Source organism: Lotus japonicus, chromosome 1 (genome assembly GCF_012489685.1).
Source record: "Lotus japonicus ecotype B-129 chromosome 1, LjGifu_v1.2".
NCBI lineage: Eukaryota > Viridiplantae > Streptophyta > Magnoliopsida > Fabales > Fabaceae > Lotus > Lotus japonicus.
The window spans coordinates 84,656,092-84,681,148 of NC_080041.1; the positions used below are offsets into that span (position 1 = coordinate 84,656,092).

General features: G+C 37.7%; 2 protein-coding genes across 2 annotated transcripts; both read right to left on the reverse strand.

Moving 5' to 3' along the window:
- Positions 1-1,149: 1,149 nt before the first annotated feature.
- Positions 1,150-3,762, reverse strand: LOC130724894 (ATP-dependent zinc metalloprotease FTSH 5, mitochondrial-like). Its single transcript, XM_057576164.1, has one exon. The coding sequence runs from the start codon at positions 2,335-2,337 to the stop codon at positions 1,387-1,389; it is 951 nt and encodes a 316-aa protein (XP_057432147.1). The 5' UTR covers positions 2,338-3,762; the 3' UTR covers positions 1,150-1,386.
- Positions 3,763-3,918: 156 nt separating this feature from the next.
- On the reverse strand, positions 3,919-4,563 carry LOC130724902 (uncharacterized). The gene has a single exon (XM_057576169.1). The coding sequence runs from the start codon at positions 4,450-4,452 to the stop codon at positions 4,087-4,089; it is 366 nt and encodes a 121-aa protein (XP_057432152.1). The 5' UTR covers positions 4,453-4,563; the 3' UTR covers positions 3,919-4,086.
- Positions 4,564-25,057: the final 20,494 nt, after the last annotated feature.

Here is a 25,057-nt window from a genome sequence, read left to right on the forward strand (position 1 = left end):
ACGAATAAACGCTTATATTTATCTATGTGCTATTTTAAACACATTTTAATAAGTTTATGAATAAGTGTTTATCGCCATGTTTTATTAATTTATTTCTTTAAAATTCATTCAAATATGTGTGTGAATAGATGTGTTGAATGAAGAAATGTCCTTAACTTCTCCTGAACTTTGGACACACTAAGTAGAAGATTTTTAGTATTATGGTTAAATACAGTGTTTTAAAACTCGGCTCGGTCATCGACTCGGCCGAGGCACCGAGTCAATGAGTCACTGGTCAGACCAGTGAGTCACTGGGTGGATTACTTGACTCAGTTACATTAAAAAATTATAAAAAAATAAAAATACTAGCTAACATTGATTAATAACTTGATATTTCAAATTTAAAAATATTAGCAAGTAGTGTTTTAAACATTACCAAATAAAAATTTATTTTAATATTTGTTTTCTTCACTTAAAAACATACTGACATGTTTTTTATTTCATTGTTTATGCATTACATTTAGTTATTATATAGACATTTTCATACAGTATGCTTAACAACATACAATAGTGGCATAGTGGTGATTGTTTCCTCTATATGCTTCCTTGTCCCGTGCTCAAATCCAGCCCAGATCACTTTTTTTTAAATAAAATCATTGGAAAACAAACTTAAGGGGTGACAAACCGGTTCAACCGAGGACCGGCCGAGTCACCGGTTCAATGATCAATCCGGCCGAGTCAGTCCGGTTTATTCCGGTTCACTGCATATCCGATCCAATTACTAGCTCGGACCGGCCACACTACCGAGTCCCGGTTGAACCGGTCGGACCGGCTGGTCCGAGCCGAGTTTTAAAACCATGGTTAAATATGTTTTCGTTATCTGTGTTTTCATTTTCATTTGAGTTGCTTAACGGAAAAAAGCTACAAAAACACCTCTAAAATTAGAGAAAGACCCTCGTTTTAATTCTTGTATAAGAATGAGCTTATGCAACATTGACATATGTCCCACCAAGCATATGGGGCACACACGTGTGTAAATCAGGTTAGTGTGGAGAAATGTGTACTTTTTATTTAATTTAAAGATTCTGATTAAATAAGATCAACTCTGACATGCGGCCAGTAGTGTGACTGTGTGACAAGCGTTATTTTCTCATTTATCATGAAAATAAGAAAATTATCAAACATGTAGCAAAAAAAGAAAATTAGTGTTTACAAAAAAAAGGGTCCAACCCCAAAGTTATCCCATTTATTTGCACACCATTAAAAAGGCTTTTATTTGCCAAAAGTATTACTGATATCCGTTCGGCCTGTAACCCTATGTATGATTGGTAAGAACCGATGGGCGACGACTGACATTAGTATGGCTACTGTTATACAGCCCGTAGCCTCTACACACATAAGCGGCAATCACCGATGAGGGGCGGCAGGCACCCGACCCGTAGCGGGCTTATAACTAGCAAACCTAAATGGGCGGGTACCTCTCCTAGTACTCGGATCGTAGCCATGCATATAACTAGTAAGCACTGATGGGCAGCTAGCACCAGTATGGCTATTGATACCTGGACCGTAGCCATATGATTGACAGTTATGGCGTTCACTTCTCTCATCCTTCATTAGCCGGTCCTTAATAATCTTGTTCCGAATCGCAAACTCTAAATAGTTCATGGTCACAACTTTGGCACCATCCGTTGCAGCTTCAAGAGTCGCAAGATGAACCATGTTTGCAAGGTCAGCACCAGAGAACCCATTTGTTTTTTTAGTAATGATCATTAAATCGACATCATCAGCCTTCAGGACCTTTGACATGTGAGATTCCAAAATCTGTCGCCTTGCTTCTACACATGGTTTGGGAACAAAGGCATAGTGATCAAATCGCCCATGTCTCATCAAAGCCTTATCTATTGACTCTGGAACATTAGTAGCTGCAATCACAATTATCCCATCATTTTGCTTGACTCCATCAATCTCAACAAGCAACTTATTTTGACCTGCTCCAATCGCATCGATAGCATCAATGAAGATAATACAAGGTGGCCGCTTTTTTGCAGCAGCAAAAAGATCACTCATCTTTCGTGCGCCAGCAAACTTATCATCAAATTCACTTCCACTGCATGAGAAGAAAGGAACCCCAACCTCACCAGCAACAGCTTTTGACAACATCGTTTTACCCGTGTCAGGCGGGCCAACTAGCAAAAAACCCTTTGGGAACTTCCTACCAAGACGAGTAAAGAACTTAGGATCTCGGAGGTAGTGCACAATTTCTTTCAGTTTTGCCTTTGCCTCATCAATACCTCCTATTACGTCACTAAATTTAGTACTTGACTCCACATTGGGCTGCACTTCTTCATTCAATTTCATACCAAGTCCTGTTGGCCAAGTCTTGAGTAATTCACTTCCATCCAGCCTGCTATCAAGTTTCACCAATGCTTTAACCCATTGAGCAGACGCTCCAGGGTTAGCATGTAGAGATGGCTGACTTTCAAATGCTCTGATCACAGCTTCAGGATCATTTACATCTCTAGCTTCATCTGTTTCACGTACTCGGCGAGCCAGATCACCAACATAGCTTGATTGGAACCGAAATCTCTCATTGGAGCAGAGAAGCCTATTCAAGTTCTTGACCTTTCCAAATTCTGATTGAAGCCTTGTAACCTGCAGTATCAAACGCCTCCAACTCCAAGCTATGTCACCGAAATCGACTCTATGCTATTCTTTCTCAATGTGAAGCTGTTAGGGTTGCGTTGCGCAATAGCTATTTTTTATTATATATTGAGTAAATCATCATTTTGGTACTAAAAGACATTTGATTGGTCAATTTAGTCCCTTAAAAAATTGAAATAAACTTTTGGTCCGATGAAAAAGAGGAAAGGAAATATATTGATAGTTTTTTGCCTTATAACTTATTTATCCCCTCATGAATCTATTTCTTCCATGTCTCTATTTGAAATGATCTGTCGATATGATTATAATACAACTCTATGATATCATTTGATTAGGTAACCATCCTTGCCAGATAAGATTGGAAATTGGTGTATGATATTATAATCCTTGCTAGTAGGAAGAGAAGCAAAATATACAAAGCAAATCAAAATGGAATACATCTAACTATCTTCCTCTGCATAGCAATTATGTGCATTTGTTTATCTTTTTTCCCTGCATACCTAACGCGCGGAATGCATCTACTCCTATTCCAGTTTTTCATTCTTTTCCACTCAAAAAAGTGTTACATGAATTATATACTCTAATTATTGACGAATTCAAAGGCTAGTGGCACTTGCCAATCAATTATTTAGCTAGAAGAAACTTCATTTGAAACAGCGGTCTTTGTATGATTGTGGAGTTGTGATCCACATAAACTAATTCTTCCAATTATTTGCTGTCCAAACATGTATAAGAGCATAGATAGCATACATGACAAAGATATGCAAGAGACACAATTGCTTTAAAAGCTCTAACACATAGAATATCACTAAGTAATAAGCAATAAATGACCTTAAACATTCAGTAAAACCATAGTACATGTTTGCTAAATACCCTTGAATTATGTTAAGAGAAAGCCCAAGTGCCCTGGAAGTCAAAGAAAACACCTAATCGCATGTTTGGAAATTCTTCTTCAGTTAATTTTACGGTCAAAATCAATGTCAAAAAGGAGTGTATCTCTAAGCTTCTAGATTTCACAATTGATTATGAGAAAACCGAAGTTTGAATTTAATCCAAACATACTATAAGATCTCCTTAATTACTAGTGAAACTAAATTTTGCAGTATGTTAAGGTACCGGATTGTTTGTAACCAAATGACAATGATATTATTATTGTTGCTGGAAAGAGGATTGATAGATTACAGATGATAAAAGTCTCAAAAATAGAACCATCACTACACATATCAGTTGATCCATATCCCACAACCATCATAAAATTAAAATCATGAACACCACAAAAACAATAAAATTTGATCAGCATGTATAAGGGCCCAATAAGTAACTTATCTAACAAAAGCTTGACAAACCCAATTAATGATTATTAATCTACAATTCTCCTGGTAACACAACTCAAATTTGTAAAGAGAAATCTAATTATACAGGTAGCAGCTATGATCAATGAAATAACTACCAGCCATAAACAACATGAGAGTACTTGTTCTTAAGCCACCTGAAGCTCTTCCTGAAGGAGCCTTTGATCTTACCTTCAACAGAGTACATTTTATAGCTAGCAACCCTCTTCTTCCTCTGAAGCTCAGGATCAGCAAGGCTCAAAGACTTAGATAAAGAAGAACCAGCAGAAAAGCTTTTCCCTTTCTTGAACTTGAAGTCATTAGGAGGATTATAACCCATTTGATGAGTCTGTGCATAGGAATGGGAACTGTAACTCCTGAGACTGAGATCATAAGGCCTAGGTGGTGCTCCTACATAGAAGCTATCCATCTGCATCACTTGTCCATTTGCATAAGACCTTGATCTCTGAAGGTCCTCCATGAAGAAGCTTGAAAGGGTTTGGCTCTGTTTCTCTTCAAAGCTTAAAGCTTTATTCTTTTGTTAGAAAGAGGCAAGTTAGCAAAAATTTAGGGATAGTGGTTATGTAGGGTCCAACAAAGACCTTAGGAGCTCAAGTCTCCGATGGCTTTTCAATTTGGGGTGGCTGTGTTTTACTTTGAATTTTGTTTCACTATAGATTTTTTTTTTTTAATCCATCTTTATCCACCGACGATACAGCTGGTTCATCACGAGTGCTTACATTAAGCGGTAAATAATTTATTACAAAAGAATGCGCTCTTCCATTGTTATCAATTAGTGAGAATCAACACTCAACTTATAACTAAGAGATCAATGAGGTAAACAACCATCACCGCACACCTAAAGATTACAATTACAACATCTTTTCATGCTATATATTAAATTCCATCAGACTTTTGAAGGGAATTGAACTAATATACTAATACTACTACTATATTTATTTTATGCTTTGTCTTGATGGTGTGTCTAGTGGGGAATCATAATTGTGTAATGTTTACGCTTTTGAATTCTATGGGATTTCGCTCTTTGACCTGGACAACCCCATGATTTGTCTTCTTCAATTCTAAGTTCTAACCAAGCAAAATATTATTTGTTTTACCACCAAGGGCGTACATAACCAGCCTGGATCGGAGTTGCATAGTTTAAGACTTTAAGCTGAAATCTCTGGCTCAACTCTTTGTTGATGCAGTTGCAATAAATATGTGATAGATGAGGAGTGTTTTGCTCTCATAGTTGTTATATTTAGCTTGAATATGATTGTGTCAGTAAAAATATGTTTGGTTAACTAAAAAAACGTTAACTTGAACCGGTGAGGGATCCAAGAAGTGTAAGTTGTGGGCCAATACACATAAAAATTTACAGTACTGAAATTATAATATACTATTATTAAACATCTCAATAAACATCATATTTGTTCTTTTCGATTTTTCATATTTTGAATACATTGCACAATTTTTTCATTCTCCACACTATCAAATATTTCTCTTTCTGTATAAGTAACTAAGCAATCATTCAACCATTCATGAATGTGTAGCTATGAGTGCATTTATTTTTCTGGTGGGGGCAACTAAATATAATATGGTATGTAGAAATTTTCAGAATTTACATGGAGCATTTGCCCCACCCTCTTCCCAAGTGCATTTGTCACTAACTTGACCGACATTTTGCACATCAACAAACTTTCAAACATATTTTCTTCTTTAAATAACTAACTTAATTGTCAGCAATAAAATCTTTCAGGGACCAACTTAACTATTCATCCAAACTTGTTTTTAAAATTACCAAGGCCCTTTGGAAAAAGGAACAACTCTCTCTTTTCGAATTTAAGAGGGCTTCTCAAAACATTTTCATTAATAACACAACTTGAAAACATGTGACATAACAATGGATGTGATGAGAAGTGAGATAGACTAAAAAAACATGGATTTTATATGGGGAGGCTATGTTATTTGATGTTAAGTATATAACTCTTTTCTTTGGTACATCGAAAAGATAAATTACACCATTTTCTAACTCATATGTCTCTTAACTTTTTATGACTTGAGCTATCTTTCAGGGACTATGTATCATAAGTTCATAACTCTAAACACTTGGTTACCATTGGCATAATAATATGTTGACAAAAAAAAACATCTAGTAATTTTTTGGTCAACGATGCATAGATTAATGGACATTTATATCATGCAAATAGAGAATAAACCTCATAAAAAATAGCAATAACATGATGCTAATTCTTTATTAGTCTAGAGAGATTAGATTAAGCATCAAATGTTATGGAGACTTCCTCTCTCTCTCTCATATAGTTCCTCTCCTTTGTTAGGATGCTTTAGTATACTCTTGCTCATTTTCTTTGTAACCGAAAACAATTAAGCATCAAATCAAGGTAAACAATACTTACAAATTAAAAATAATCAAACTCTAACAAAGAGCAATACTAATGAGCACCACAAATACAATACAATCAAAGTTCGCTTACTCTAATCAACAAAAACATCCAATAACAGAAAAAGAAAAAAACACATCACCAAAATACCGGATAAAATGCTTCAAATTCAAATAATAAACTTGAGATCACGATGCTTTCTAACCTCTACTTTTGTTTCTAATTAACTTCATCATCTATATTCAGTATCATTTAAGGTTGTGGTGGAACTGTGCTAAGTGCTAACCCACTTCACCGAAGCAAACCATATGTGATAACCAAGTGTTTCATAACAAAGGGGTGGGTGGTAGAGATGAAACATGGAAAGAAAACCCCAATGAGAAAGATAACCTCCCCCCCACCACCCCTTTGGGAGAGGGAGGCTACATTATAATTAAGGTTGTGTTGCGCGTAAGTTGTTTGGATTTCCATTGAACTTAATGTTGATTCACGTTGAAGTTACAATGTTAAAATTATGTTTTTCTGATTCAAATTAAATTCAACGTGAAAAAAAATTAATTTTTTTTATTGATGCATTAAGATATGTAAAATCACAGTACCATTGCATTTGACACTAAACCATCCATGCACTAAGTTAGCATACTCACGTGAATTGGACCAAATCATGTAGCCCCATTGATCTTTGGAAAGTCCCTTTGTGGAAATAATGGGCACTTGGTCAATGTTATGAGCAGGTTAGTGCCTTAACAATCTTTCAAGGCCTATCAAGCCTCAACAAAAAAAAGGCCTATACCAAAGCGAGCTTATAAGCTAACAAAAAAACAAAGCGAGCCTATACACGCGCAAACAAACATGAGGAGTTTATCTTTGCCTCGATCCTTTTTTCCTAACCCATAGTCCACACCACTTAATCTTTGATACAAAAAAAGAAGTCCACAACACCTAATCATTTTAGAAATTAATTTTTAGATCCCCAACAATCTCGGAAAGTAGTATAGTTGGGTGGTGTGGTTATAAATCACCTCGGTGGCAAAAGTATTTCCCACAACATGATTAATAGCAGGGTGAAATATGTTATTGGTCTTTTTTTTTTATATATTAGGTGGAAGTATAAGGGTATTTCAATTCCATTACAAGTAGAGAATAGATTACAAGAAAGAAAATGAGTTATAATCAATACAATAAAACTCCAAATAAGTAAATATCCCCCAATATGTAAATAATTATTTGAGTTATATAAAACTTATTTAACATTTTTTTATCCAATAATAAATCCACGAAGACTTTTTGATCCTTCTATAGCCGAAACCATGATTGTGTTGATCTCGAAGGTGGATATATCCTAGAACCTTCAAGGAGTTGCGACCGATTAGCTTATATGTAATGTTATTCATAAGCTAGCTAATCTCAAAGCTTCTGTAGAATAGGATTCGACCTCTAATGAATAAGCTGATTAGTCCTTTCCAAAGTAGTTTTAAACACACATGACATAGAATGCACTAACTTAAAAATATCATGATTTTTTTAAGAAGTCACATGTCATCATTATTTAATCTTGACCGTCAATAATTAAATTTAGTGGCTCATAATGACTTATCTCACTTTTACATAAAAAAAACTCTATTATCATATCATACATCCTCAAAAGAAAAGAGAGTGTAACATAGTCAAAGAAGAACAAAAATGTTCATCTTCCCAACAAGCTGCTGCTAATTGCTATAGTGCATGCAGAGATGGGGACAGGTATTGCCATACTCACCGCCACAAGCAGCCAATGTTGGCCGGCGTGCAGAGTTCACAATTAACAGTAAAAGGAGTGAGATTAATATTGATGCATGCACATGGCTCCAAATTCTGATCACATGCATCCTTGCTCCTGAGTTGGCAACGCCACCGCTCTTAACCCCACCATCTTTTTTCTGATCACAAAATATAAAAATTAAATTAAAGGAGTTGAATGAATTCTTTAATTAAATTGTGATAAGGCAATAGGGACTGGACTGTCTTTGACTGACTTGGCTTTGTTGGCCACTTCCCAACACACTGGAGGTGTGAGTATCGAATTCCTAAAGACGTGTCCAGTTGTGTAAGGATTAGGGTTTATCTCTTCCAAATCAATGCCATCAGCCCCACTCTTTTGATGGAATCTATCACCCCACTTGTGCAAACCACCACAACACATAACCCCAACCACACACCTAGCGAAAGAATTCAAAATAGTACAAGTGTAATAATTAAATGAGAAATGCTCATAATAAATTCAATTCAATTTCCTTGACAACTTTGCCTAATTAAAAATATATTTGTGACTATTTGTCTATTTCGATGAATGTTTTTGGGTGTTTGATTCATGAGGTTATTTAACTCCACCTAATATTCAAGTCATACATTATAACATTTATTAGTATGATTATAAGAAGATTATCTATCTTGGCCAGAAAAATGATGATCTTTATATTGTGGGGTTGTTAATGCAAATATGATGACTTACATCATTTGCTAACAGTTGGATCTCTATTTTTAAGAAAAAATATTTGAATTACTGTTTTCCAATATTAAAAAATTGTAATTTAAAAACTTTACCTAAACACTGAAACAAAAACATTTTTTAGTTGTTCTGGTATTTTAGTCTTAAAAACTAAAATTGAAAACTATTTTCAAATACAGTTTTGAAAACAAACCGTTTTTAAAATTTTAGGTTTAAAAACGGAAAACAATTTTAGAAACGGTAATCAGACATGCTCTAAGTATAACAACTTTAAATTGGGGGCACTTTTGCATTTATCTTAGACAACATCAACCAATTTAGAGGTGTGCAAACACTAAGCAAAAAAATTGTAACTCATCATATCGTTAGTTTTGCATTAAAACAGTCAATATTAGCATCAGTCATAATAAATGCGAACGTTCCAAAACAAGTTTTTCAATGTTACAAGACACTAATTAGAGTCGATCTATGAGGTAATATTTATGAATTTAGATTGGCCGAAGTATTAAGTGAATTTTTTTTGCTAAACCAATACTAAACATAGCGTCAGTCATGAATCATGATATTCAATGGTAAATTGTTAGCTTCAATCTTTTATAACACGAGCCAAGACACTACTTCTAAATTGATATTCAACGGTAATAACCGCTTTTTTTATTGAGCTCACATTGATGTAAGTTGATGTTATCCCTCTCCTATTTTGAAAAGTAAATAAATGTATTTGATGGACAAATTATTGAGATAAGTCATGGACATACATACCCCCATTTTCTTTTGCCGAAAGTGGTATTGATAGACATATGCAAGGAGCAATGCATAGAACGTGCTAGCCGAAAAGTTTAATTTCTTTTCTCTTTAGATTACCTTGCGCCCAAAAAAGTACTCCCTCCAGTCCTATTTATAAGCATGAAAGAGAAGAAAAATCTTGGTCCTTTTTATAAGAACCAAATGAAAGTTTGAGCTATATTAATTAATTTTTTCCAATGATGCTCTTATTAATTCTAACTTGTAAAATGTGTCTCATTAATTATTCTCTTTCTTTTCCACTTTCCAACAATAATAACAAAGGGTAATTTTGGAAGTTCATTTTAATTTAAGACAAATTTAATGCATTTTATCTAGTTTAACTACATTTCTTAAATTATGTAATTTTTTTTGTTGTTGCTTATAAATAGGACCGGAGGGAGTAAAAGAGAAGAATTGGCCATGCATGGTATATGAAGATGCTTATCATAATGGTTGCTGATCATGAAGATACAAGTGGGCTTTCTGTATCCACAAAGATTTGGTTCTCTCGTGTCCGTGGAAACACCTTGAAATGACCTTGAAATGAAGAGCATATAACAAATAAAACCACTCCACCAAGAAGAGTTATGAATTCTAGAAAAACTTATGGTCCTCATTAATTACGTATACACTTTGTGAATTGTGATACCCCCACTTCATGCATATATTATCATCATCATTGAAGTATATATAATTTAATATATATAGTTAATTTCTGCTGTTGGAGCGACCGCTATTAGAATAGTAGAATTCGGATGAGTATCAACTTTACTTTAAAAGTAAAATCAAGAGGTGATGATTTTCTTCTTATATATGAGAGTTATGTTATTATTTATATTTTTATTCAATGTAAAATTTCTCAACACATCACTTTACCTTGAAAATTAGAGTGAGAATATGCAATACTAAACACTTGTGGTTGATCATATATAGCGGTCTTCACTAAGCAGATCTAAATAGACTATGATACCATAATAGAACGTGGCCAGAAGCTAGCCTAACTCTATACAAAAAAAAACTAAGTCAAAATATGAGGATTGTCTTTCTATATATAAGAGCTATCATTTATAAAATGCAATTAGAATTTATACATGATTATAGAACACCAAATAAAATGATGTAGATTACGTACCTCTCAAATCACAAGCGGAATAAAAATTGAGTGATTTCCTTAGGAAGTCGTCTTGTTTTCATCTCTACATCATGCGACTGTTTTGTGACGGGAAGTGACTAGAGCATTCTCTCTACTCACACTCTCGTTTTGATAAGTGATTATATATAGAGGAGACTTAACCACAATATATTTAATCATAGTCATTTTTCCCATCATGGTTTAATCATAGTCATAATTCCCATCATTGTACTTCCTATATATAATATTTTGGCTTACCTAAAAAAAAACAATTGATTAAAGCCATAAGAATTAACAAATAACTCTTACATCATTACCATATATGTTGAGAATTCAAGTGTGAATTAAAGTGTTACATTGATTAATAATGAGCTGAATGCTTTATAAGAATTGTGAATGATCATAAACACAATATCTTAATGTTTTGTGAAGTCGAACTTTTTTAATGTTTTGTTTTCTTAGCCTCGAAACTCCTACCGTCACCTTAATATATCAATCAAACATGTGAGACTTCTCAACATAGTGAATATTTTATAATTCGTGCCCATGAGGCATGAGCTATGAAACAACATTTGGTTGATTTATCTATATATTAGAAATGACCGTTGCTTAGTTCTTTTAGGGGTACATTAGGGGTTGTTAGTTGTTTCTATAATATCGAAAGCAACCGAGATCGAACCAATCAAAGTGGTTAACATGCAATCTAGTTTAATACTATGAAATAGTACTGATCTATGTGGGAAATGTCGAAGACATAATTAACATGCTGCGATTACTTGGAACATAAATTAACATGCATACATCAATGATTTACTTTACATCGATCAATAATCAATGTTTGAAGTAAAATAAAGCATAAAGCATATATACTTTAAACTGCTTTAGCCGGCGCATTAGATCTGTGTGTTGAGCATTAACTGGCCAATTAGCTCTTTAACGCATTTCCTTCATCTTTTATTAAAGGAAGGGACCTGCCTATAATTCCTTGTGTAGGGCTTCAATTCGATCCACAGCATATTATATGTAAGGGCACCAATGGATATACCTTTAAGATGGCACCAATTAATAATACTGTTAATTCGCTGTCGACATTATATTTAGTGTTAATTTATTAACAAAGGTACATAGTATCTATATAGCGGGTAGTGGGTAGACGTGAGATTAATCTATCGCACTTCTCATTGTGAACCAACATTTTAAGCGGTATGAGATTGCTGGATTGGCCATGAGTTTTTCCATTTGTAAAAGTAAGAAATCGAACTCACAATCACTTATTTAAGAAACGGATTACATAAACAGTACATGACTCCTTGTCGACATTATATTGGACAACAAGAAACTTTCCATCTCGATATAGTTGACTTTCTCATATGTATATAAAACCCAATGGAATTTTTGTTATCTAGATACTGAATAATTTTTTTATAACATATGTGAAAACGTCATGGGCATGGCTAAACAGTACAAATGATGACCTTTTTGTGTTAACCGTCAAAGTCTCATATTGGCTAGGATATGACCAATTAAGTGCTTATAAAGGGTAAAAAAACTCTCAACTCTTAAACTAGCTTTTGTGGTTGAGTATAGTGTTAGGAAATAACACAGCTGAAGAAGTAAAATAAATCAGGAGCGCAATCACCAACACAAGAATATTTGTTATTTGCTAATTGTTATCCTTGTACATGGTTGAAGTACCCATATTACTTCTCTTTATATCAATTTTGGCTTACCTAAAATAAAACAACACAAAAATATAACTTGAAAACTTCAAAATCGGAGAAAAAACCACGGTCGTTGTCAAAACCGACAACCAGAGAATAAACACTATGTGAAAATTCTTACAATACATAGACTTCACTTTCAACCACCCCATGACCCCAGTACACCCACACTCTCCAAAGTAAATATTTGAACTACATCTCACAATACTCAAAGAAAACACAAATATAAACTTAAAGTGTTTTGAGGTGCTACTGTTTTGGTGTTTTTGGTGTGTTGAACCAAGAAGCTTGAGATCCCTATATATAGTCTTGGACCCTCCCAACCCCTCACTAATCTAAGCGGTGTGAGACTTCTCCAAGATGCATAACTTGATCTTTTTTCTCCTTCATTAGCAATGTGAGACTTACATTGCAATCAACCCCAACAATCTCCACCTTGATTGTAATGGTCTTCAGTCTTCATTGTCTATACCGACAATCATTGTCTTCACCGACAAACATAATTCTCATTGTCTATATACCGACAAATTAAATTATCATACTCCACCATAAAGAGTACACTGCACTTGGAACTAAACCATCCCAAGAATTGTCTTCACTTGAAACTAAACTATTCCAAGAATTTTCACATGCTGAAACCTTGATGAAAATTTATGGTGCAACTTCAATGTTGGCTTTCTCCGGAAGTTCATCAGTCATCGGCTTAACCACGTACCTTACATCAACGACAACCAATGTCCGCACGCTACCACCACACACCTTGCATCTATATCAACTAATGCTCGTGTGCCACCTGGACACTTTCATGCCCAGAACGCCTTGTGTAATCATGATTGCATCAACTCCTCCATCACAACATCATTGCAGTTGTAGACCATTTCTTTAGCACCTTCGCAATACCACACAAAGTGATATCCATCGAACTGGAAGCTCTGATACCACTGTTAGGAAATAATACATCTGAAGAAGTAAAATAAATCAGGAGCGCAATCAACAACACAAGAATATAACGTGGAAACTCAAAACCTAAGAAAAAACCACGACCGTTGTCAAAACCGACAACCAGAGAATAAACACTATGTGAAAATTGTTACAACACAAAGACTTCACTTTCAACCACCTCATGACCCTAGTACACCCACACTCTCCAAAGTAAATATTTGAACTGCATCTCACAATACTCTTAAACAAGAGCATAAGAGAAAAAAGAAAACACAAATATAAACTTAAAGTGTTTTCAGGTGCTACTTCTTTGGTGTTTTTGGTGCGTTGAAACAAGAAGCTTGAGATCCCTATATATAGTCTTGTACCCTCCCACCCCTCACTAATCTAAGCGATGTGGGACTTCTCCAAGATGCATAACTTGATCTTTTTTCTCCTTCATCAGTCGTAACCATGGCTACACCAACCATCGGCTCTGATATCACTTATTGGGGGAGACAAGGGTGCCCAAGAGCCGAGGAGCAAGACACCAAGAGATCTCGACGCCACATCTTAACCCAAAACATTAAGGCATTAGGTTTATGAGTCACATCTCTTATAAAGTCTTCTCCTCAACCAAACTTAACCAATGTGAGACTCCAACTCCGCACTTGAATTCTCAACATACAGGTCTCCCAATTTCTAATATTAACAAACAGCTAATTGTAATTGACTTGTTTAGAGTCCATCCCATGATCGGGTGGTGAATGCAAATACTGCTATCAATAACAGTTAATTTTTAGGAAACTATTTTAATGTTATTTTTTCAAGTTATAGAATCTTATTTTATATGGTTGAAATTTCTATATTTATAAGTTATAAGTGGTGTATCGCTACAATAACAAATTGAGTGATGAACGTATACAAAACCAATTATTTTATCTAAATTTAGAATGGTTTTTTTGGAAGGTAAATAATGAAGTATATATCATGTGCTTGTCATTGCTTAAGTTAACCTTGATTTGTTAGATTACCAAAATTGATGCAATGTGTTTGAATGTTAGAGCACCAAAGTCGTGAGGTGAGTGCTTACATGGTAAGGAATTGTGGTGGACTCTTGTATTCTAATTCATGCTGATTTTTACTCTCCTTTCATCTTTAGAATGTTTACAAATGAAATTTCTTTGTTTTGAGATGTGTTTGTGTTAAAAAGCTTACGCAGCTGAAGAAGGGGTGATTTGTTCTATGCTTGAGGACAAGCAACATTGAGTTTACGCTTGAGGACAAGATGTCGTTGATTATAGTGGTGTGATGACCCGAGGTTTATTCTATGTTTGTCGAGTCCTTCTTATTTCTTTCTTTTCCTTTTTGAGTCCTTTATTGAGTTTTAAGTCAAGTTGAGTCCCTTTTTAATTCATAATTGCATCTGCGTAGTTTTGAGCTGAAGTCTTTTGAATTCATGAGTGTTGATTGCATATTGGGAGTTTTGTTTGCTGAATTGAATGAAGGGATAGTGAATCATCATGATTAATGAGATGTTCCCATGAGTTACATTGTTGTTTTGATGGATTCTTAAGGTTCTTTTCAGGTTTGAATAGGTTTTTGATGGCAAATGATGATGGTTGAAGGGTAAGTAATGAGCCATGATGATAGGTGAAGAGTGAGTTACAAAATTGGAGAAGAATCTGATGAGCCACGCATGTGCGCCGGCTATGCCACACACATGCGTGGCAGTTCTTTGCAAAGAAAGACGACAAGAGTAAAAGGCAACGCACATGCGTGATGGGCTGACTCGGATGCTACAAATTTACAGATGATTCACGCATGTGCGTGGAGGAGGACACGCATGTGCGTGGATGATCACTGGAAACTCTATAAATAGAGCTTTTGTTATTTCTTTTAGGTATCTTGTAACTTTTTGAACAAAACTTAGAAGTTTAGGTTCTTGGAGCTTGTGGGAGGCTTCCTAATACTCTTTTTTCAGGTTTTTGTGACGCCCGGTGCCGACTAGGGCGGGGAGTGATCGCCGGTGCAGTGAGGCACGGACAAGGAGCGACTTCTGGCAGGCTTCTAGGCGGAGGGGCACATGAATGAATCGATCTCACACCCGAACAAGAGGTATTCCGAGACTGTATAGGGATGGACTATACAGTTGAGGAGGGCATAAGAGATTTGATTGGTACTACTCATAACAACAAGTTGCAACTTCTTTTCGGGAGCCCAACTCATAAGAACTCCATGGTTAAGTGTGCTAGCCTTGGAGCAATATTATGATGGGTGACCTCCTGGGAAGTTTTCACGGGAAGCGCGCGAGTGAGGACAAAGCGCGCTGAAAAGACTCGTGTTGTTACCGTGAGGCCAGTCGTCAGATCGGGATGTTACAAATGGTATCAGAGCCGACCTCTCCCAGTACGGTGTGGTTTGGGGACGAACCAAGCGGAAGCTGGTGGGCCTATGACGCCCGGGGTCGACGAGGGCGGGGAGTGATCGCCGGTGCAGTGAGGCACGGACAAGGAGCGGCTTCTAGGCGGAGGGGCACATGAATGAACTGATCTCACACCCGAACAAGAGGTATTCTGAGACTGTATAGGGATGGACTATACAGTTGAGGAGGGCATAAGAGATTTGATTGGTACTACTCATAACAACAAGTTGTAACTTCTTTTCGGGAGCCCAACTCATCAGAACTCCATGGTTAAGTGTGCTAGCCTTGGAGCAATATTATGATGGGTGACCTCCTGGGAAGTTTTCCCGGGAAGCGCGCGAGTGAGGACAAAGCGCGCTGAAAAGACTCGTGTTGTTACCGTGAGGCCAGTCGTCAGATCCGAATGTTACATTTTTGTTCTTTTAATTTGCATTATGAATTCCCTAGCCATGCTTGACTAGTTTACCTTTGTACCTTGGGGATTGTGGATCCTAGTTTAAGTTATGTTCTGAATTTCTTATATGAATAAAGTTTCCTTTCTATGTATATTTTCTCTGTTTGAATACTCTCTTGAATGCATGCAAGTGTTTGGCTTTCTTCTTGCACAACGGTAGTTGGTAAGAATTAAGGGACTTGGGATTAGATTAATTTGTTTGCTATCACTTAGGTATAAGGGTGGGAACTTACTGTGTTGGTCTGAACATACAAGCTTCATTCTTCAATTGAATTGACTAAGTACTAAGGCATTAGGCTTAGCAACTGAAATTGAATGATGTACTTGATTAAGGTATTAACAAGTGAAGGTAAAGGCTACGTCACCATAGAAATGTTTCTAACGCATTGTTTGGTTGGAGGAGAACGGAGGGGAGGGGAGGGGAGGGGAGAGATTTTTAAAATCTGATTTTGTTTGGTTCAAAATTTAGGAGGGGAGGGGAGAGAAATGGAGGGGAGCAAAATCCCTCTAACCTCAATTTTTTGTTCCCCCCAAAAGTGGGGGAATTAGGAGGGGAAATAAATTTTGGACAAAAATAACCCTACACAAATCTAAAAATTTCAATTTTTTATTTTAGGGTTTCCCTTCTTTATTTCACTGTCTTTTATTTCCTTCCTTCTTCATACCAACTGACGGCCCTCTATGGTCTCTCTATCCGCCGCCGCCGACAGGGGTGCTGCTATTTGTGTTCTGCGATGGATGTTTTCTCTTGCTGTTAAGTTGTGTTCCGTATTTAAAGTGACAGAATTGGATGCTTTTTCCAATTCTTTCTCTTCTTGTTGCGACTATTTACTGTGACAGAGTTTGGATGCTTCTTCAATTCCTTTCCCCTTGCCGTCAAGCTCGTTGCTCTTGAACCAACTTAGCTTAGTTTAGTTTGTTATGGCTTTTATTGCTTTATAGTGTACTGTTGTTTTTTCTTCTCTTTTGCATTTTGCTATCTCTTGTACTGGATTATGAATATATATATATATATATATATATGGTTTTTTTTAAAAGGGTATAAAAGTAATTTTAATTATAAAATCTCTTCTCTCCCCTCGTGAACCAAATAAAAATAAGTTATTTTCCCTCCCTTCCCCTCCTATGAACCAAACGTAATAAGTATTAAAATCCCTCCTCTCCTTTCCCCTCCCCTCCCATCCCCTCTATTAAAATCCCTCCCCTCCCCTCTCCTCCTTTGAACCAAACAGTATGTAAGAGTTCATATATGAATTAGATTGTGAGTAACATAACTGAATTTGGTGAAACTTGACCTAAGGTATGGTTTTCTCATAAGTTTTACAAGATTCTTGTTTATGCTATTGTTACAACTGCTTTCATCACAACAAACTTTAAACTATATTTGTTTTACTTTTCCATTCCAAACATTAATCTCCAAGATCAAATCAACAAACAACTATCCTTGTGGTTCGACAATCTTTTTATTACTTCAATCAATCCGTACACTTGCGGAAATGCTATCACTCTCATTTTTCTTAGGTTTTCTTTCGTTGGTAGCCTTCCCCAAAGTGCATGCCACCTAAACGCCAAAACATTTGATGGAGCTAGTCCCTGCCACAAGCATTTGAAAATTGGCACCAACTCCTCCATATCATTTCTCTGCAGAAAACTGTATGTCGAGCTTACATTGTATACTCCCTCAATACAAGGTTCCCACTGCCATTTATCCTTCCTTCCTTCATCTAGACTAACCGGTTGAACAAGGAGAAGGAGTTCCTCCACCATTTCCTTCTCTCTAGAGAGAAGATGTCTCCTCCATAAGAAGTTCCACCGCCAAACTCCTTGTTCCCATTGTCCTACATGCATTATATTCACCTCCTTTTGCATGGACAGATTAAACAACCTTAAAAATCTTCCTTTAAGCTTAAACTGCCCAACCCAAGCGTCTTACCCGAATCTGGTTTTATCCCGTTGCCCTACTACCTTCTTCAAACCTTGTTCAAACCAGCACGTCCCCGATTCATTAGCACAAAACTCATCAAGTCCTTCCACCAATTTGACGATTTTCCTTCCACTATCAGCTGTGTACCTTGGACCGAAAATGTGTATTTAGCTAGGAGAACTTTCACCCAAATGTTGTTTGGTTCGTGTAGCAATCGCCACTGCTACTTTCCTAATAGAGCTTGGTTGAAAGACTCCCAATCTCTCAAGCCCAAGCCTCCCAACTCTTTTGGTTTGCAAATCACCTCCCAACTCACCCATGCCACACTTCGCCTATCCTCTTTTCCTCCCCAAAGAAATGATCGCATAATCCTCCTACATTTGTTTATGATGCCTTGTGGCACGTTGAAGAAAGACAAATAAAACAAGGGAATGGATGAAAGGACACTTGAAATCAATGTAAAGCGTCCTCCAAAAGATACCACCTTCTTCCGCCATTGGGTTAGCCGCCCACTCATTTTTTTCACCACCGTATCCCAGAAGCTAATTCATCTTGGGTTGCCTCCCACTGGCAGCCCAAGGTAGGTAAAGGGGACTTTCATGACTCTACAATTTAGTAGGCTAGCAAGACCATGAATTTCACCCTCTCCCACCCCTATTCCCGCCACTCTGATTTTGTAGAAATTTATCTTCAATCCTGATACCAACTCAAAGCTCCTCAGGGCACATTTGATCAAGAGAGCATTTTGAATCGTTGCCTCCCGAATAACAATGTGTCATCTGCAAATTGTGATATCGATACCTTCACTTCAATATTACCCCGGAGTGCATAGCCCACGTATTTCTCCAAGCGCATTGCTTGCTGAAGCAGTCCATTCAGTTCTTTTGCTGCTATTAGAAACAAAAACGAGGCCAAGGGATCACCCTGGCGAAGGCCTCTTTCCATTCTAAACTCCTCAGTCAGGCTTCCATTCACTAGGATAGAGACCCTTTCCGATCTCAAACAAACCTCAATCCACCTTACCCATCGATCTTGGAAGTTCATACGCCTCATCATGTACACTAGGTAATCCCATCTCACGGAATCATAAGCCTTTTCAAAGTCCGCTTTGAAGACCATCAATTGTTCCTTTTTGCTCCTTGCATCATGAATAAGTTCATTTTCCACCAATATAGTATCCATCATGCTTCTTCCTGAGAGGAAAGTGGATTGCTCTTCCCCTATAACCCCATGGAGAACCCCTTTGAGCCTATTTGCAAGAATCTTCGCCACAACTTTGTACAAACAACCAATCAAAGAAATTGGTCTAAAGTCATTTAGATTTTGAGGGGAGTCGCATTTTGGGATCAAAGTGATAAAGGAAGAATTTCTCTATGTGGGCCAAACACCATGGGAATGAAACTCATCTAGTACTCTTTGCACATCCCCTGCTAAAATATGCCAAAAAGCCTTGATAAAGTGGAAATTAAAATCGTCTGAACCCGGGATCTTGTCCCCTTCACACTCCCAAAATGCTTCCTTCACCTCTAGAGGGTCAAACTTTGCATACAAGGTCTCATTATCAACTTCAGAAATAGTTTTGAAGGGCACTCCATCGAAATTAGCACCAAGATCCTCAATCTTCATGAAGCGATTCTCAAAAAAGTTTTTACTTCCTTCTTAATCTCCCTCGACCTCTCCTCCCACCTACCATCAACCTCAAGTCCCACTAGATTATTCACTCTCCTTCTTCAATTTACACATGAATGGAAATTTTTTGTGTTACCATCCCCTTCCTTTATCCATTTGAACCTTGCTTTTTGGCTCAAAACTGCTTCCTTGTGCCTTGCCACCTTCCAGTATTCTCCCATAAGCTCTTTACTTCTAGCTTTTTCCTCCTCTACTAACCCCACTTCCTCGTTTTTCTTGTCTAATTAAGCCAATTTCTCTGTTTATTCAAGTCTCCAAAGATGTCCTTGTGTCGGACTCGCAATTTGGATTTAAGAACCTTGAGCTTTTCTTCCAGAATAAAAGCTCCCCAGCCACGAATATATATCTCCTCCCATGCCTTTTTCGACAAAAGGTTTGAAACGAGGGTCACTAGGCCAACAATTAATTGTTATAGTATTTAGATTGCTCAGAATAAACTTGTTTGTAATTCAATAACCTTTGTTGACAAGATATTTTCAATTTTGTAAACATAAATCCTGGTAGTGAGTGAAGGCAAGATAAAAACAATTCACTTTTAATTTCTTTTGCAGAGAGTCGAATGCAACATGTTGCTTTTAGTCACTTCGATATATAGTTGTTGGATGCGTCCTAATATTTGAAGTTTTGAACTACAAAATAATGAGGGATAACCAAACACTTTTTTACATGTTGATTTTCCTTTATGTTTTCCTGTGGATTTTGCGTCAAAAACTATTGGAATGAAAGTTTCCTAAGAAAAATCATAGCAAATTTTTATATAACAATTTTTTAAAAAAGAATCCACAGAAAACATTTTCAAAGCAGAATTCACAAAAAACATTTGAAGGAAAATTTGCAATAAATCACTTTGCGGAGATTTTAAACCGCCGGTAAATTTTTCATAAAAGTTGTCTAGTGTCCCTACTGTAGCATGGTATGTGAATATTTTTTTAACTTGTATTTTGTTAGTTATTTTATAGCTGTATATCTTTTTCGTTTGGTACATTGTTGTATGTGTTTTGCGTACGTCTCGAGTACAATTTTAAATAATGCTTGGCTAGATTTTAAAAAAAAATATATTTGTTTTTAAGGCCTTGCAGCTGTAATACAATTAAATACATAGAAGAAATATGTGTTATTTTTTTTTAAATGTGTTCAAATATATTGAAATCAAGCCGGCCTAGAGGCCAAAATGTCAGAACGAACAAAAGCATCAAGACCAGGAGGTCCCTCCTTTATCCAAACCAAAAAAGAGGAAGCACTCCGGGCCAAAAAGTCAGCGGCACTGATGCCGGATCTACGATTAAAAGAAACATCCAAATGTGAAAAAGCTAAAGCAAGCGTATGACAATCAGAAATAATTAAATCAAGGTAAGATGACCCTTTGGTTCTGCGGCGCCACCACTGGAACAGCTTCAAAGAGTCAGTCTCAAAACAGACATGGTGAAACCCCAAATCAATGGCTAAACGCAATGCCCATCGGAAACACATAGCATCTGCAAGTCCTGATGATTGCTTCACAACCGGTGCCAAAGTTGCAGCTGCAAGAACTTCCCCCTCCTCATCTCTCGCCAAACAACCAAAACCAGCCACCTTGTGTCTCACCGACACATCAAAATTAATCTTGATCCAACCTGACGGTGGTCGTTTCCAAGCTTTCGTTTCCTGCATGGGTGGCTGCGGGAGCCGCGTGGGCCTGGGAAGAGCACGAAGAGCTTCCAACCTGTGTAAAACGTGAGACACCTGCACCTCCTTCTGATAAAAAAAAGAGCATTCCTAGCTTCCCAAATAAGATAAACCAAAGTGAAAACCATTCCTACTAGCTCTTCATCCAACTGTGCAACAATACCATCCATAACCTCATAAAATGAACCAGTCCCAGAAACACGCAAGCCCAGCGCTGCAAACCAGAGGCGCGAGACCACTGGGCACAACAGCAGAATGTGACTCGTTGTTTCGTCCTCCAGCCCACACCACGGGCACATCGGGTCAACATCAACTCCACAACGCCGGAGTCTGCTACGAACATGCAAGAAACCAGAAGTCGCACGCCACACCAGCTCTTTGCACCTAGGTAAGGCGGAAGAGTGCCACACCTTCCTCCAAAACATCGTCGGAATCACCGGAGCAGTGGACGAGGATGACGTCCCGCTAGCATGGTACCTACGGATAAACTCATACCCCGACTTGGCTGTGTACCAGCCATCACTAGTCTCGGGCCAGAAGAGAAGATCAACACACGGCTGAACCGGTAAGGGAACTGTGAGAATGCACTGAGCGGTGGCCGGGTTGAAGACCTGTTCAATCAGGGCCACGTTCCACCTTCCATGAGTCAACAAATTAGCTACTTTATTCAGCTGCAAATCTTGCATGACATCTTGTCTAAAAATCAAAGGAGACCCATTAGGGAGCCAAGCATCATCAACAATAGTAATAGATTCACCATTTCCCACTTGCCACCTACCCCCTCTCTCAAAGATCCAACTTGTCTTCAACAAGCTTGACCAAGCATAACTAGGTCTATACCCTTTTTTTGCCCCCATGAGATTGCCACTAGGGAAGTACACCGACCTGAACACCCGGCTAAACAAAGAGTTCGGGTTATTGTAAATTCTCCACCAATTCTTAGCAACAAGAGCTAAATTAAACGACTTGAAATCCCGGAAACCCAGCCCACCATCATCTTTTGTACGACAAAGATTGTCCCATTTAGTCCAATGAAGACTCTGTTTAGAAGCATCACCCCCCCAATAAAACCTACTAATCATGCTCTCAATCTGATCACATAAGCCATCTGGAAGAACAAAACAAGACATGACATAAGCAGGAATAGCCTGAACTACCGCTTTAACAAGAACCTCCCTACCTGCTCGAAACAAAACAAATGTCGGGAGCTTTCAAGTGGATGAGCATCTGAAATGCCCTAACTGCCCGCCGGTTCCCAAGCCCGCGACAGTTCCACACTAAGATCCTCATTGAGGTGGGCTGGACTGCCCAGCAGCCTCCGCCAATCCCAATCCGCAATCTGAGTTCAACTTTTTAAGAGATGGAGAAAAACCAGTGCGGGATGCTGAAGTTGATTCACCCGCCCTCTTACGGTGCCCCAAAACCATCTTGTTAAGACCACTATCCTGCCCACTGCTCTCATTACCACTGTCCTTCAACTCACTAGAGTTCTGGCTGCCATTTGTACTAGCCCCCTCCTGGTTGTTGTTTGCCCCTTCACCACCTGAACCCTCCCCCTGTAACAGCATTGTCCTCCTCTCACCATCCCCTGTACCTGCACCATTAGCCTCCCCTTGATTGTTCCCACCTGGACCTCCTCCATCATTCCCACCCTCATTACGACGGCCCCCATGGAAAGGATGTATAGGTGGTTCTGCTCGGAGCCATCCGCCAAAGGCTAGTGGGTGCCATCGTCCACAATATCACAATCCCGGAGCACATGGTCCAGAAGGCCACACCGGTAAAAAAAGTTTTTTCAGTTTTTCATTTTTGAAAACCACCTTCAAAGGCTCTCTCCCCGCTGGAGATAACAGTCGTCCTCGGCGTAGCGGTGCCCCTGAGTCGATCCAAACACGTACCCTGAAAATCGGTCCATATTTGTTAGACTCGGACCCATCCCATTCAATGTATCCTGCAAAGGTGTGTGCTATTATGCGTGCCACAGCCTCGGTTCGGAAATCGCCTGGTGGGAGGTTGAACACCTGTATCCATAAGGGAATGCCTCCAAGTGCGATCGGTGGATGCGCCATCACCCCATTCATCAATTGCAGAATAAGAGCGTACCGGTCAAAAAACCAAGGTCCAGAACGGAGCACCAGGTCCCTGTCACGAGCGGAAGTAAACCTGAAGGTGAAAAGGTTCACTCCAGCCTGATGAACCTCCACGCAATTCCGAGATTACCACAGTGCAACCATGACACTCTTAAAGGCCCTCGAACTCACCTGGTTTCTGGCGTGAACCCTTGCTGAGAGCCACACGTCCTGCTTAGCAGCGGATCCTCACCGAGACTACCCAGGTCCAGAGCCTCGCGCTCCTCCTCATTCAGGTCAAAGTCAGGGATGTCTGCCATGGTAAGCAAGAGTTGAGAAGAGTTGCCAGAAAAAGAAACCGACAAGAAACCTTGTCCCACCACGAGAGAGTAAGTCTACGTGTAACACATGAGCAAGCCTTGCCGTCAAAACCACTTAGGAAAGCGAGCCAGAGTTGGAAGTCAACACCCGGAAACCCTAGCCGTCACAGCGTGGCACAGAAACCCTAGCGGAGCCATTCCCAGAAGAAATATGTGTTTAGTCCTAGGTGAACCAATGGTATTCAAGATAAGTTAAACTTCTAATCCAGTTATCTTAAATATCATTTGCCCACTTATCACTATAGTGATTTAATGTAAGTTTTTTTTTTTTGAAATGCAAGTTCTCCTTTTCAAAATAGAAAAAAAAAATTGTCATGAGTTATTTTTTTTTTGGTACAAAAAAAAAACAATGTTAAAGATGTTTTTTGTTTGTATTTTATTTCTCAAGTCATGTGTTTTTAATTTTGTGTAAATTGTAAAAAGATTTGTTTTTTCTGTTTTTTCTTTTAAAAACATATTAATTTTCAAAATATTGTTTCTTAAAAGCGATTTTAATTTCAAAAATCTGAGAATGGAATCTTAAAAATATTTTCTCATAAAAATTCTTAAAACTTGTTTTATATGAGGTGAAAAAAAATGTTTGGATAATGTTTTAAGAAACTGTTTTTAAAAATAATTCATTGGGCTTGTTTAATTTCTGTTTTATTTTTTTAATTTAAAAGAATTTTTCAAAAAACTGCGAATAATGTGTTTTAGAACGTTACAAAACTGTAACTTGAAAACTGGAAACAAAAACATGAACGGGTTTTTTGATTTTCTTCTACTTTTCTAAATTTAAAAACAATTTCGAAAATATTTTTAAAATTTTTTTATAAGAAAACTATTTGAGTGAGATGTTTTGCAATATTAATAAAAAATAGTTTGAAAACTAAAATCAGAAACAAGAAAACATCTCTAAGACATTTTGCCTTGGATCATCATCAGGCATCAGGGTTGTGTCAGTAATCACGGCATTGCCCCTTATTAGCTGGGTCCCTGCTCACCTCTGATATGTCTGTTGACTCTAGACCATAATCAATCTCCGCAACAA